We start from the raw sequence: 15,571 nt of genomic DNA on the forward strand, positions 1-15,571 counted from the left end.
TTTTTCACATTAAGCTATTACCTGCCAAAGGGTGCTTTAGGTTGGACTTTCCAGGAAAACTGAAACGTCATTTGGCACATTAATAAATGCTAGTGTAAGCTAAAGATAGTGTTTCCTTAAATTAGCTTCTGTCAGGGGAGATGCAGGTGAAGTAACCAAGAAGGGAACATTATCTCAGGGAAAAAAAAATGAAGAAAATAGAAAAAAGGAGAGAGAGAAATTAAAAACATTCTTTATAGGTTTCCCCACTCCTTGCTTTTGTTTTTTTGAGTCTCCATGACAAACTGAAGAGTGGACATTGAAAGGAAAACCATCTCCAAATGTTTGACAGTGTGTAAATCAGTGAACAACAGTTTGGCTGGATAGTCTTCCACACAGATATAAATCAGGTTAATCCTAGAGCAGAGCCTATGTTTATATTGGATAAGTGACATGAGAATTGAACCATGAATTCCTTTTTGTCCCTTCTGCTCTAAATGTACCTAAAAATGAATTAATCTAAATAACTTCTGTTCCATTTGTATTAAAAAGATCACAGAAAGATTGAATGTCAGCTACAGGGAATGGATCAAGCCCACAACTTGCCATGCCATCTTATGGTCAGGAAACTTTACTGAAATTCTCTCTGCCCTTACTAGTCACCACTGCTGCGTTTGTCTCTCTAAAGCATCTCCTAATAAGAGAAATTTAGCATCATGGTTTTGGCACTTCTCAAATTTCTTGGGCACAAGGAGTACATCTTGCTCCCTTTTCATGGCACTTGCAGAAACCCTGTTGCTGTGGGCTCCTCTCATCCCAGTGCTCATTGAATTCCTTTTAGGGAACATTTGATTCAGATTTTAGAAAGAAAAAGTAGGTGAGTTAATTCTGTAAGGTTTGGTTCACCAGTTTCTTCCTCTTCTACAAAATAATATTGCTTGAAAAGAGAAGGCAGGAATGAGAACAAGGAAAAAAAATCACAAAAAATCGTATTTCTTTTCTGCTGTTACATTTGATTTTAATTTAATAACCAGTAGATGTACATAAAATGCATTTAATATATATTTATATCTTAAATCAGGGTCTGGTTTTCATTTTAGATCAATTCCTGTGATGGTTCTCATCTCCATTGTTCTAATTTTCTAAAATGTTTTCATTTCTGTCCTTGCAGAGCAGAGAAGATTAGCAAAATACAGACCATACCTGGCTGTTTGGAGATTGCAGTTGATTGTGTTCCTTTGGAACATCCAAGTATGATTCCACTTTAAAATTCATTATTGTAATTAAACAGGACATTTCATAGGCTTTCTGTATATAATTGCTGCCTCGAGACAGGTCTGGTAGAAGTGCCTGTTGAGTAGAAAAATGTGTGCAGAGGATTGTTCTTGATTTTATTTTTTTTTTTCATTTAATTACACATTGTTTGTTTTATTTTGTACCTGTTTTCAGTGTCTGTGAAAGAGAGGAAAGAGAAACCATGCTACTCTAGGTGGCACAGAGCTGCTTCTCCCCAGCCTGCTTGGGCTGCAGAGTGCCTGCGTTATCCTGCAACGGGCAATTTCCTCCCGTGCTAGTTTAGAAGGAAGTAAAATTTGACAGAAGGAAGTAAAATAGGGTTTGAGGAAGGAATCTGTATGCAGGGCTGTCAAATGGCTTTTCCCAACAATAGCTCAGGACAGCCCTAAGTTGCTGACCCCTCTCAGCTGCTTTTGCTCAAACAGCCCTTGAGTTCTCCCTGAAGTTTAAATGTCTCAGTGATTTAATGGCAGAGGCAGAGAGAGTGTTCTCTGTCCATTTTCAATCTCTCCCAATCTGAGTGATGGGGTGCTTATTTTCATCTTCTGTTTCTTGATCTTATTTCAGATGTCCCAATTGCATCATATATTTAATCTAGTTCTGCACTACTTGTTTCTTCATTTTATTTACTATGTTATTAGATAACAGAAAAACTTGAATGAGATCTTGAGCTGTAAAATTGATTAGAAGCAGCATCACTTCAGTATATTCTGTTGAAACTGTTCATATACCAATTGGGCTGTTATGCCATTAAATGTCATCAAATACTGTGTGTGTCAAAAGAGGCTTCCAATGCTGTACTGCTTAACTCAAGTGAGATAAACCATTTAAGGATGATATATTGCAATTGTTCTGAGGTAACATATAAATTTAAGGCATGATTTGACCTGTTGCATCTCATCATTACTCATTCCTTGCAAGTTAAGGCAGGATTTTGCATGTTCCATATCAATATCGCTTATTAGTAGTAAGACTGTAAAAACAAACATAATATATGATGGTTCTCTTTTCTGTTCTTTTGAAGACTGTGTAACTTCATCCTTCATTCCAATCAAACCATTTCATAATATAAAGGAGTATCAACCTACAGTGGAAGTTGAGGAGTTTGTGCAGGAATCCACAAAATATTCTCGACCTTACAGAGTGTACAAGAACCAAATATACATATATCCAAAACACCTCAAGTATGATAGCCAAAAGCACTTCAACAAGGTACAGTATGTGACTAATTTAGGCCAACAGTGGGTAGTAGGGTACTCCATGAGCTTTTGTTAGAATGAAGGGGTACTTATAAAAGAGGGGAAAATAGTGATTTCACTCACTTGGCTTTTCATCTTTTTCAGTTTTTGCAATCATAAAACACAGTACAATTTTAATTAATTGAATCTGGGTCAATTTTAAATTGTATCAGTGATTCAAAGACAGATCATGTGGTAATACTTTTTTCACAATTTTCAGAAGGGCTTTATTTTAATGAAATAGTGTGTGCAGATAAAATTAATCTGGCTAATATTTGTAGTTCTGAAGTGAAACCTGAGTACTACTTATATGTTCATAGTGGTTGAAAAATAATTAAGGACGAGACATAGGTAAGTGCTGGTCACTTAATAATCTGCTTCTACACAGTCATTTTGAGGTCTGGCTTGCATTTTGCCAGTTCTTCTTGGAGATATTATTTCTAGTGACACCACTGTGACTTAAAGGCATTGTAAATATTGATCCACCATCTGCATGTTTATCCTAGATTTTGAAAAGACCTTATTTCAGCCCTGTAGTTTGCCTGAGTTTTTATGGGTATCCCATTTCTGATCTAAGCTTTAATGCATTCCTGTCTTTCCAGGCGAGGAATATAACAGTGTGCATTGAATTTAAAAGCTCTGATGAAGAAGGAGCAAAGCCACTAAAGGTGAGCTACAAGAGTATATTCAGAGGACGCTGTTTCTGAGGACGTTACTTATAAAACCCAGGAATGAGGGCTATACTGATGGAAACAGTTAAAGAGTGAATGTTGTTGTACATCCCTCTGCATCTGTACTGTGGTTCTGTTAGATCCCAGCTTGACATGGTGATTCCACCTTACAGTGGCACTTTGCAGTGCCAGCTTTCTGACTGGTGGAGGGCAAAGAAGATGATATTAGAAAAATGAACCTTTTTTTTACAGTGCAGCTTGCTTATTCTAGAGTTTAGCATTTATCATACAGTTCTCACTGAGCTCAGGACACTTGATTGGAAAGAGTGAAGCACAAACTTAGAAGGCCCTTAGACTTAATTCTTAACTTCTGCTATTGCCCAAGAGCTATTGCGTAGTATAGTTGTAGTCTTAATTTCCCCACCAATAAATAAAATTGCCATTACTCGGTAATCAAGAGCCCCCAGACAGACTCTGCTAGAAAGGAGATTGTTAACTGGGATAGCTTTTATAACATTGAAAAGTCAGTAAGGGCACTGTATTGTGTATTGAACTGCATAAACATGAAATAGCTTTTGTAAAGGTTTTTGCAGAAAACTGATAACAGCAAAGAAGAAATCTAATGAGTCTGCATTGCTTAATTGAGCATAGGGTAATTTTCACAGAATCAATGGACTTTTACTGGAAGTATGTATAAAAAGTCCAGGTTTGATCACTTAAAACGTTCCTTTTAATATTTGATCAAAGTAACAATCAATCTTTCATGACATCGTTTTCAATGTGCATGCATATTAGATATACCAAGACTAGTATCTTCACAATGTAATTAAAGCATGTTCCTTTTATCAGTGCATTTATGGGAAGCCAGGTGGATCATTATTTACAACATCAGCCTACACCTCTGTGCTACATCATTCCCAGAATCCTGATTTCTATGATGAGGTCAGTCTGCTTTTCCTTTCATTAAATGTCTGCCAGTCCTTATGTTTACCAATGAGACAGAAAAATATCTGTAAAGAATGCTTCTGTTACAACTGCCTGTGTGTGTGGATGGGCCTGTGTTATGTAGATTGACATGCAGTCTCACATTTTGTTTTCTTTTCTTAAATCAACTCAGTGAATCATTCCTTTTGTAAGATGTTCTGAGTACAGTTAAGATGCTGTAGAATTAATTAGGAACAGTCCAGCTCTCTAAAATGCACGTCTGGATTGCATTAAGGGTCCAGCTGCATCTCTGAATTTAATGGAAACAGTAAACATTATGATGAAGTGTGGAGCCAAGTGTCAGAACAAATCCCTCTCTGAGATATAAGATCTGCATTGGGGCATTTTTGTTGATCCAGTGGTCTGAACAGAATGTACAGTGACGTGTAGTGGCTGCAGCAAGTCATTTAGCTGGTGCTTTTGAGGGTAGAGCTATAGAATAGAGTTCATAGGTTGGGCTTTGCCAAATGTTAGTCACACATGCACCTTTATGTTTCACCAACACCAAGTATTGATTCCCCAGGCTTTCTGCAGGTGAACTTAATTTCGCCCTTAGAGTGACTAGTGTGTTTGATGGCCTGTGAATGTTATGTGTCTGTCCTGGGTTTTCCACTACTGCTTTATGTGTAGTGATAGGACTGGCAAACAGCATAGTGTATATAGCCAGCCTTTTCCAAATTTTTCCATGAAAAACTTCCCTTTTCAGTAAAAATTTACTTTGATAAAATGGCAGAGCCAAGATCAGCAGGTAATGTACAACTACATGTGACGTATCAATTGTAAGATTCATGTTTAGGGACTGAGTGAAACTTAAAGCATTACATTTTCAAGATCTTGAACTCCTTGTAAATCCTTTACAAGACATGCCATGGGGTTTAACACATCTGAAGGTGCCCTTCATGTGATGCTGGTGAGCCATTTGGTTTGGGCAGATTACTTTCAACTAGAACAAAGAGCTGAATTCAGATGTTAATAGCCACTTTGGCTGGAAGAGATGTGCACCTGTCCTAGATGTCCCTAGTACAGCAAGTGCAGTCTTTAAAAGAATGTAGTATGTCAAGAAAAAAGTTATCTTGATCTCCATGTCTGAGTGCCCATTTCATATGTATGTTTATGGTATTAGATTCTTACCCATAAGCTGATTCAACACTGGAAGCATTTGTCAACAATTTCTAACCCTTACTCTAGCTTGGATAAACTTCAACATAGCTCACAAGGGCAAAGGGTCATTTTTATTAGTTCCTATGGTAACATTTTTGATTACTTTGTATTTTTATTCAAATAGATTAATAATTCCTCAAGTCCAGCAGGTAGGGATTCATGGATGGTGTGATACAGGGTTTAAGACTGAGCAGAAATCATAAATAAAAGTTTATTTCCTTGTCAGCCTTTATTACTTGGTCTTTGCCATGAAATGATGATGAAGGAGTAGCAGAGATGTCATTTGTGTTTTCAGATGGTCATCCTGAAAATATGAGCATGGTGATGGCTATTTATGACTGCTGGAGTGCAGGTGGTCACTTCTAAGCAGGGTCCATCACTCTTTAGTTCTGTCCTTATTCATATTACACTCTTTCATCATAAATGAAAATATTCATCCACAAGACAAAGTGGAAAAAAAACCTGTTTAAAGTAAAAGTGATAGATGATCACCCTAAAAAATTTCCTTAAGAGAACATTTATTACCATGGGACAAACATTACCCAGTAAAGGTACTTAGACCTCTGCGTAGAGAGACATGTCACTCATTTAGCCCATCTCTGATGCCTGGTTTAATCAATTTTTAAACTAAAGTGAGGTGTAACATTTTACATTTCAGGTGAAAATTGAACTTCCCACTCAACTCCATAAGAAACACCACATTCTGTTTTCATTTTATCATGTCACCTGTGACATAAATGCAAAAGCTAATGCCAAAAAGAAAGAGGCTCTGGAAACACCAGGTACCTGTAGTAGAATTACTTTCAATTATAAATATAAATTATGTACATTCAAATAAGGATTGCAAAGTTTTTGGCTGGATATTATTGTCTTCCTTTGAACTTTAGAAGATCATTTTTTCCAAAGAGTCATGTTTATTTGTTCTTGTGCACAGTGGGATATGCTTGGCTTCCTTTGTTGAAAGATGCCCAATTAGCTTCCCAAGAACACAACGTGCCAGTGGCAAGCAGTCTGCCTCCCAATTACTTGAGCCTTCAAGAACCAACTAGTGGAAAGGTATTAATTCATCCTTCCCTATTATTCAAATGGTGCAGAGCATTTATTTTCACATGTTTTACATGAGATCAGATTTCCATTTGCATTTACTGGGAAGTGTAAACAGTAAGTAGGGTATCTGTCTTAGAATATTCATTTGCATATCTCTGAGTATAGGAACTAATATATGTAGCAGTGGACTGAGTGGCATATGTTGCTGATTCACAGGTGTGTATGGGAAAAGTGCATTTTACAGCTGTGTGTTCTACAGTGTTATACCTAAGTTCTCCCAAATGTAAATCAGAGTGGTCAGAAAGAGCTCTCTTCCCAAACTCCAACCATATGACATTTATTCTCCAGCTGATGTGATCCACAATTGTGATTCATTCTCCAGTTTTGTGGTGTGATATCATATTTTCCCGCTGATCCTGCCCAGCTTGGATTATTTCTGCCTCCTTGTGTTTGTTTTACTATTGTCATGAGGACAGGGTGGGGCAGTGATCTGGTCCCTTGAATGAGGGACAAGCATTGGGCTTGTGTTAAAAAGTGGGTTTGTATTGCAGTAATTCTGTGTTTGTGAAAGCACAGTAGCCAGTGCAGTTCATGCACACTCGTATGCAAAGCTGTGCACTGAGAAGTTGATGCAAACTTGAATAAGTAGGAAATAGGTGGGAAAAATGTTGTTTCTGGTTTTGTTTTAATAGCAGATCGGCTGTGATGTAAAATGGGTAGATAATGGGAAACCACTTTTCAAAGTCTCTACTCTTGTTGTATCGACAGTAAATACTCAGGTAAGCCAACCTTCCTCTTAGCTCTGTTATCTGCTTACAGATAATAGAATGGTAAGGAATTAAGTGGCAAGGAATGTCTGAAAGGTGTTCTAAAATCTTGTATGAATTTGTTTCTATAACATTTAAAGGTTATTTCAATGTAGAAGGGTGAGATGCCAATGATGGAATACACACTTTAAGGAAAAATAAAAATTGCTTAAGGTCATACCAACAGAAAAATGGCGGAATATCAGTTTAAATAGCAAGAAAATAAATTGTGAGCACCAGAAAGAAAAAAGATTCTGGCCTTTGGAATTCCTTAAATTGTGAGGAAAAAAGTAATCACTGACAACAGTGAAAAAAGAGTGGTCAAAGCACCTAGAAACAATTTGTATATAGCAAGCTGTGCTGGGCAATGGCTTGGACTAAATAAGTTGATTTTCTTTCAGTGCCTCACTTCAGTGGTGGGGACATGGGTATCATAGATGATTGCTGTAATCAATTTCTGGTGCTGAATTCTAATCTTTGCTATAACACACATTAATGTGAATGTTTATCATTTTAGGATCCATACCTGAATAACTTTTTCCATCAGTGCCAGGAAAGGGAAAAGGATCTATCTCAGCCTCCTACCTCAAACTTTGTCTATTCTTGTAAGGTAAAGTAACCTATAGCATGAAGTGCACCATACAACTGTATTTAGGGCTTTCTCTCAACTCATCCATCACTGCACAGCTCTAAACAGGCTCACCAGGAGGCAGTGGGTCAGTGACAGCTCTGGTTTGATGTATTTGATGTGACAGATGCATTTCTGATCACAGAGCTGCCTCCTATCTGTTCTCATTTAGAGCACAGCTGCATCTGCCCCACCAGTTTTGATAATCCAGCCTATGCCAAACCTCAGATCCTGTTAAAGGATAATGTAACGTTGCTCTAGGAATGAATGGGAAAAGAAGTTATAGTCTGTAGAGCTGCAATATTCCTGCTAATCCTCTCTTGCCTTAAATAAATTCTATCCTTACCTCCTCTAAAAACCTGGATGCTATCCAAAGGACTGCTCAGGGTATTCTGTGTGTATAAATCAAGGGTTCTTGTTGCCTGTCAAGTTCTGAAATCAGAAGGAACATATCCTTTCTGCAAAGATGAAGTGAATAAGCAAGAGCTGCATAAAATGTTCCTGTATTCAATAGAGGTCAAAAGCTGTGAGAAGGGAGGAGCATGACAAGCAAATTAGAAAAGCAGCATGTAAAAGTAAGACCATGATTCTTTACCTGTTCATGAGTGCTGAAATTCAGAGTTCTTGCTCTCCAGTATGCTTACAGAACATTGACAGGCAGATAAGCAAGAAAACTGAAGGGTAGATGTGACACTGTTCCATCTCTGAACTGTGACTCTGACACATCATGTATATACATTTTTTTATATTTCCTTTTAGCAGTCTGTAAAATTTAATAAGTGTTTTGGGGTTTAGATGTTACCATCATGTAGGTGCTTTCCCCCTTTCCTTCATTGTTCATATTTTCCTGTATGAGTGTACCTTAATCAGATATAAGCTGCTTGGGAAGAGATTTTTACTTTAATAAATAAAGAATAAATTCCAGTAAATCATGGTCGTTCTCTGGGCAAATCCATAAGGGTGGCCACTACTTTTGTTGGTAAATGCAGGTAGACCTGAAAGGAGTGGCTTTGTTTTCAGATACTGTCTTGATGTAAAGAAATTATCAAGGGGCGTGTTCACAAATCAAAGCATCAGTGTTATTTAGAAGTTATAGCTCTACAGAACGAAGCCCTGAATTAATTTCTGGGAAGTCATTGAGCATATTAGACAAAGTTTAGGAATCCACAAAAGCTTTACAACTTTCTAGACAGTAGTTGGTTACCTAAACTACTGGAATTGCACTGTACTTTATTTGCTATTTGCAGTTTACCTGATTTCAGTAATTTTTATAAGAAAACAAATACAATCTTGTATTCAACAAGAGATCAACTATACAATATAACCAGAGACTAAGTAATCTTCCCCAGAATATTTTGCTTTTATTTATAAATCACTAATACCTTTGTTAGAAGTTCTGGAATGATTTGGAAATCACTGAAATAAAAACTTAGGAGAAATTCAAAGGAGGGTTTTGGTTTTTATAATTAAAAGCTCAATATCTTTCTTGAATAGAGAAGATAATATAATGTCAGTCCAGTCAGGTTAGCTTCTTAATACTACTTTTTACCACTGTGCTTTTAACAAAAGTATTTTAGCCACAAGAAGTTCAGTTTGTCAGATCTCTGCACAAAAAAAAATTAGTTTTCATAAAAATAGGAAATGCATGTGTTTGAAAATAGTAATTAACTTCTTTTATTGCCCTGAGATACTTATCCTTAGTGAAATGAGAAAATTCATTTGGGTTTCTTTCTTCTCTCTTCTTTTGCCCTTAAGTCAGGGTAAAAAAAAAATACTGGAATTCTGAAATTTGGGCAATACCTACAGTTGCATTGATGATCATATTTAAAACAAAGTCCGTTGGGAACCAGTTCTCAACTCAGTTGACCTGTTTTCCTACTGCTACACCAGTGCATGCAGCTTCATGACAGTTGTCAGCTTTCACTGCCTGTATTGGAAGTCTCTCATTTTCTTTCTTATATCCCTTACAGAATTTGCTGAGGATTGAGAAGATCCATGTAATTCTGAATTTTCTTCCTATAGTTCTGAATCAGCTCTTCTGGGTTTTGGTGCAAAACAGTGATGATGAAGTTACAACAGCTGTGACCAGGTATCTGAATGTTTCTTTCAAGAATGCAAATGTAGATGTCAGTCCAATTATAGCTGCTCTATGACATTTAGACTTCAGTAGGTGAGAATGCCTGCTTGCCCCTTAACACAGGGCTCTGCAAATAATGCATGTGGCTGACTGTGATACCAGCTAGGAAATCCTTTACCATGGTGGACACATCTCTCTACCCAGAGGCAGTTGTAGGTAAAGGTCTCATTTCTAAGGAGCTAAGTGCTTCCTGACAAAGCTGATTTTCAACTTTGGTTTATGTTTGGTTCTGAGGTTGTGGCATTCAGCATAGAAAGAGCTTAGCCTATTGCTGCATCTAACATAGAGTCAAAACAACCAGGCCACACTGTTCCAGGGCATTTTTTAATTAGAATATATCAGCAATAACTGAAAAGCAATAGAAGCATTTTCCAGTGAGCGGGTAAACAACTGGAATGATTTGCTGAGCCTCTCACCCCTCACATAATGAAATTGTCTTTATTGATGCTGTTAATCAGGGTAGTAGGGAAAAAAAAATACTAGAGAGATTATTATGGGTCTCTGCAGGAGGGCAGAAAGTTGCCTTCCATTTATTTTTGGCCATAATGTTGTTTTGGTTGTACTTCTGCCAGTAGCTAAACATGGGGACTACAATACTACTAGTAGGAAAAAATTACAACTGTCCCTGCAACCCTGTTAGACTAATCTGCTCTCAGTATACTTTTTCTTCCACAGACTGTGCTTCAGAATTAGTTCCTGAAGAAAGATTAATTAGGAAAACTTAAAGGAACAAGGAAGCAGAATTCCCCATCTTAGCCTTGAAAAGCTAGAGTTTCAATATGCTTTATCAAAGGATTGTGGCATTTTTCAGGGCAAAGTCCATTTTAACAACAGCTAGAAACTAGGATTAAAAGAACCTTTCCTGGTAAATGTGCGTGATTTCATCAGTGCACACTGTTTTCAAGGGAGAGAGGCCATCAGAGCTTTGTTGGGCCCCCTTCGTGGCCAACAAATCAACTGATGTTTAGGCTAGAGAGAATGAAAACTTTTGTCCCAGGCTACAGTTTCAATGTCAGTTAACTGACTAGAAAAATGCTGTAGAAGGAGCAGCTGTTTAAACTATAGTTTTAAAGATTAGATGGAAAAATGGAATGATGATAATTTTTTCATGCTTCAGATTTTGACTATACACCCACCTGGCCAAAAAAAAAAAAAAAAAAAAAAGAGAGAAAAACCAAGCCCAAAAACAAAAAGGAGAAGGATCTCTCTCAGTGTCTTTTGCTTGCATGTGTGGTAGGTTTTGTGCTGGTAGGACTGATGTCAGTGGCAATATGCATGTCTGCTATGTGTGTCATTCATTGACGTGTCCTATATATACCCACGGTGATTTTGTTCTGAATAGCTTGAAGCAGCTTGTGTTGAACTTATTAAAGGCAACAACAACAGAATGAGAGCATAGATTGGCTTATGTGTGGGGCAGAAAACATTCCTTTTATACTCTTATGGTTATTTACTTGTCTGGGGGCCCAGTCATGTCATCATTTCTCTGTCACATCTTTGCCAGAACTCATTTCAGTTTCAAAGCAGAATGAAGGCTGAAGGATTGAAATGGACACAATTAATTCTGTCATAGCTTTTGTGTTTTGCTACAAGTTTTACTTCTCCTACTAACAGCAAGAAATTAGATATATTAAAAATACTAACTTAAAGAGAATTGTAAAGCTTTTGATTCCAGTAGTAATTGCCAGGAATCACTCAAGTCACCAAGCTAGTCAAAAAGGGTATTTGTATGTGGACCACAGTCAGGCATATTAATAACCTATTTTAGTCACATAGTTACTATGCATACCCCTCAGTTCGAGATATGGTTCACTAATATTTGACATTTGAGTATCATGTCTCCTAGCCATTCTTTTAACATAAAAATTAGATTATAAAAGAGTCTTTTCTATATTAAGTACCCTGAAAAAATGAGATCCCAATAATCAAAAGGAAATTATGGTTGAGTTGAAGAAGACTTCTTGCCCAGACTTGTGTTTTCTGAAGCAGGATGATCTCAAACAAAGATGACCCAGTTACAAATTGAAGAAGAAACTGCTGAAGTTCTTGGTCTCAGGTAGTACCATGTCTGCTATTAGTAGGAGCTCAGGTTTTGGGAGTGAGTGCTGGCATGACCCAGGCAATTTTCTTCGCTGTTGCAGATTCCCAAGCTGATCTGCAGATGCCCAAAGCATCTATGGTCACACCCAGTGTCCAGCCTCTCCCTGCTGTGCAGTAACAAGAGGATGCTTAGCTCAGCCTCTTGTGCTGGGACTGGGTCCAAGGATATGGGCAAACAGTGCAGGAGAGGGGCCTACTTGGGCTTCAGCCCAGGCTTGTGTTTGTTTTTGATGAACAATGACATCATATGCAAAATATCAGAGAATTTACAGAATTAAAAAGATCTGAGAGAACCAAACAAGTAGCATTCCCAGAAAAAGGTGCTCTTGCCTCTCTGTTTCACTAACATACTCTGATTTTTGTTATTCCTAAGTATCCAAGATGTGTATAAGCTTTAGTTGGTTAACATTTTTTTTTGTTGTGATGACAGTACATTATCCTTAAAACTGGGTGCATTTTGTTTGGCCAATGCATATGTAACAGCACAATCCATGCAAGTGGAGGGCCCGAGGAATGACTGGGTTTTTTCCCAGTGGACAGGTTCTGTACATGCCCTTCATCATTTGGATCACATCCCTCACGGACTGTTTTACCTGAGCTTACAGTAACAGGACAATGTGATGCACCAGGTGGATTTTCTCTGCCTTATGACACAAAACAGCTCAATTTTTTTTCTTTTTTTTATCCTGCAGAGTTCTTACCAACATTGTTGCTAAGTGTCATGAAGAACAATTAGACAACTGCATCAATTCTTATGTGACGGTATGGTTGCCGTTGTAGTGTTAACTGTTGGGGGGGTGGAGGGGTTTGGTGGTTTTGTGCATTTATTTCCTATTTATTGATTGTACTTGTTTGTGGCTTTTCCTGCATTTGCATCATAACTTTCTGCTGTTAGTGACTGTGTGACTGTAGTGAGGAAACTAACTTAAAAACTGTTCCTTTGAGGAGAATGAGGAATTGCTCAGGTCTCCTCTGCCTGGTGCAGCTTTTTTTTCCATCAGATACCGAAGTCGAGCAAGCATGGGAGCAGGAAGCTGCAGTGCACTCAACTGATAACTAGAACTTACATTTTAGAAGCAAAACCTGGTGCAAATGCACTGCCACTGAACTGCTAGGAGTGTAGCCTTAGTGTCAGTCTTTGTGAAATGGTGCTAAACTGAGAATTTCCCACCATGCAGGGTTTGAGAAGGAAGGAAGGGGGAAATAACTACATGAAGGATCATGAAACTTCAGCCAGATAGATACTAGCAAGAGATATTTAATGCAGCACTCCTCTTGACTGTGATGAGATTTATCACTATGAAGTATCTGGCCATCTATACTATATAGGTACAGGGCTGCCTTCATTGCAGTTGAAAAGGGTCCACAAGTAATTTTTATGAACGAGGTACTTCTTGGTGCTTTTCATGGTTGCAAGGTGGCTGCATGTCTCTTAGGAACCTATAGCTTTTCAACTTCTGATTATGAAGTTACAATTTGAGTTTCAAGATCCCATGTTTTTGCATTTGCTCTTGTACATGAATTCTTTTCTCATCTGTGGAGTTCAGATTCTCACAACTTTTCCCTGTTTACTCAGCTTTTTTCATCCATTATTATTTTGAAGAATAGGATATATTTAGAATATATATGGCTATGTTCTGTGTAGGGAGTTTGGTTCTGGACAAGCTGTAGTATAACTTAAAATAACAAAGGAGTGGCCCCTTTAAAGATGATCTTGTTTTCTGTAACAGTTGAATATCCATTAAATGAGTATGAATAATGCTGTTGGCCAGTAAGTTTCTCATCATCAGTACATTTGGGTAACAGGTTTATAAGCTGAGAATTTTATGAAGCAGCGTGTTTTTAAGTAGAAGCATACGTTAACTCCTCTTACTGGCACAGGCAGAAAAATCCATCGGCACTTTAGGGTGTTACACTTATTTTTTCCCTTCACTTGCCTGTATTCTTTTCTCTCACTTTCAGTTGCAGGGGAGAGGGCTGGAAAGTTTTATTGTAGTCATACTAGATGAATCAGTAATGAGAAAGTTGTAAAATCTCTGATTATTATGTTTATTAACTTATTTGTGTATTTCAAATAGCAACATAGAGGAGAATTGCAGGTTGTTAGAAGAATTGAAGTAGATATTGCCATCACTTTGTCTCTTGACCTGCTCTGGTCAGTGATGGCAGAACTAATGGAGGTTGTGATAGCAATGAGAAACCACTCATAGTCATGGAAAGAAGCTATGAGAGACACACAGTATGATGGGCATCACACACAGTATGATGCAACAAGTAGTTTTCATGAAGTACATTTCATTTGTGGATGATGAGTAATATACGTGACATAAGTTTGGAAGGAGGTGTTTAAATTAGTTTTAGGAATAAAGTAAAAGCAAATATGTTCCTGATAAACTGGAAACTTTAGCATGTTCGTGGGCAGAATAATGAAAATAGGTTAGGAGTTAGGTTGCTAAATGGGAAAACAGTTCAATTTCAGTGTTTACAACTGTTGGTTGATATTTCCATGGTATAGATTTACTTTCATACTTTATGAATGTATGTGTTTACAGATCATGTACCTCAGCATCTGAGGTGTTCAATTTTAGTCTCAAGTACTCCAATTTAAGCACGGAAGAATTCTGCTGAAGTCCAGCAGACCTGTTCAGGCTCCAAAATAAATAACCCCTGTAACATTTGAATATAGTTAATTAAGTGGGTATTGAAACCTCAGCTACTCAATAACTTTTAAAAATTGTGGTAAACACCTACTGAAAGAACCAGCTAAATATCTTTGAAACTACAGGTGATTATTAAGCTACACCATGTAGCTTAATTAAGCTAAGTTCATGTAGCCTGTTTTCCCATTTCCAGCTGCAGTCAGAAACCAATAACTGTAATCTCTTTTTTTTTTTTCCATCTGTAAGGAAACAAATACCCAGTTTACAAATGCTGTTTTGGGGATAAGGAAGTTGAGAATTGTGAGTCACAATGCAGTAATAATGCAAAATTACCCTGACTTCAGTAACTGGACCCAGAAGTGCCAAACTGCATAGGGAGAAGCTATAGCATCTGCTATGGAAACAAGGCTGCATACTAATAAGATATTTTCAAGGGATATTCCTTTCTTTTGCCAACCTGGTTGTATTGAAAAGGTATTTGGTCCCAACTGATGCACTGTTAGAGCTCTTGCTTAAGGGAAGGCTCAGTGGTACTGAATTGCTAGCTTAATATGTTGAATAAAACTCATAGTAGATTTATGAGTTCCGAGCAACTCGGTAGATAAATTCCTTTCTTGAGGGCTTGGTTTCTGAGAGGGGTATAGTTTTCCCCTTCTATCAGCTCCAGTGGGTGCACTACACCTTTCAGGATGAAGAGTTGTTCCCAGCTCTGACTAGCTGTTGCCACTGGAAGAAAGGAGCAAGTGAAAGGTGGCCCTGACTAGGTGGGTGAAGAACCCTCCATACTTCCTCTGCTTGCTTAATCTTTTCTTTCCTGGTGAGCTGGCTTGAAAGGCAGTTTAGACATGTCAGGATCCTATGCTC

At 37.7% G+C, this 15,571-nt stretch overlaps 1 protein-coding gene across 10 annotated transcripts in view; it reads left to right on the top strand.

Moving 5' to 3' along the window:
- Positions 1-15,571, top strand: part of DOCK10 (dedicator of cytokinesis 10) — a 122,022-nt gene that overhangs the window by 70,578 nt on the left and 35,873 nt on the right. For all 10 annotated transcript variants that reach the window (XM_032697899.1, XM_032697901.1, XM_032697896.1 and 7 more), the window contains exons 16-25: positions 1,151-1,230; positions 2,300-2,487; positions 3,116-3,181; positions 4,034-4,126; positions 5,988-6,111; positions 6,264-6,385; positions 7,069-7,155; positions 7,700-7,792; positions 9,781-9,899; positions 12,740-12,809. In XM_032697899.1, the coding sequence (XP_032553790.1) occupies positions 1,151-1,230; positions 2,300-2,487; positions 3,116-3,181; positions 4,034-4,126; positions 5,988-6,111; positions 6,264-6,385; positions 7,069-7,155; positions 7,700-7,792; positions 9,781-9,899; positions 12,740-12,809 (1,042 nt within the window). The remainder of the gene's footprint in view (positions 1-1,150; positions 1,231-2,299; positions 2,488-3,115; positions 3,182-4,033; positions 4,127-5,987; positions 6,112-6,263; positions 6,386-7,068; positions 7,156-7,699; positions 7,793-9,780; positions 9,900-12,739; positions 12,810-15,571) is intronic.

This window comes from Chiroxiphia lanceolata, chromosome 10, assembly GCF_009829145.1.
Source record: "Chiroxiphia lanceolata isolate bChiLan1 chromosome 10, bChiLan1.pri, whole genome shotgun sequence".
NCBI lineage: Eukaryota > Metazoa > Chordata > Aves > Passeriformes > Pipridae > Chiroxiphia > Chiroxiphia lanceolata.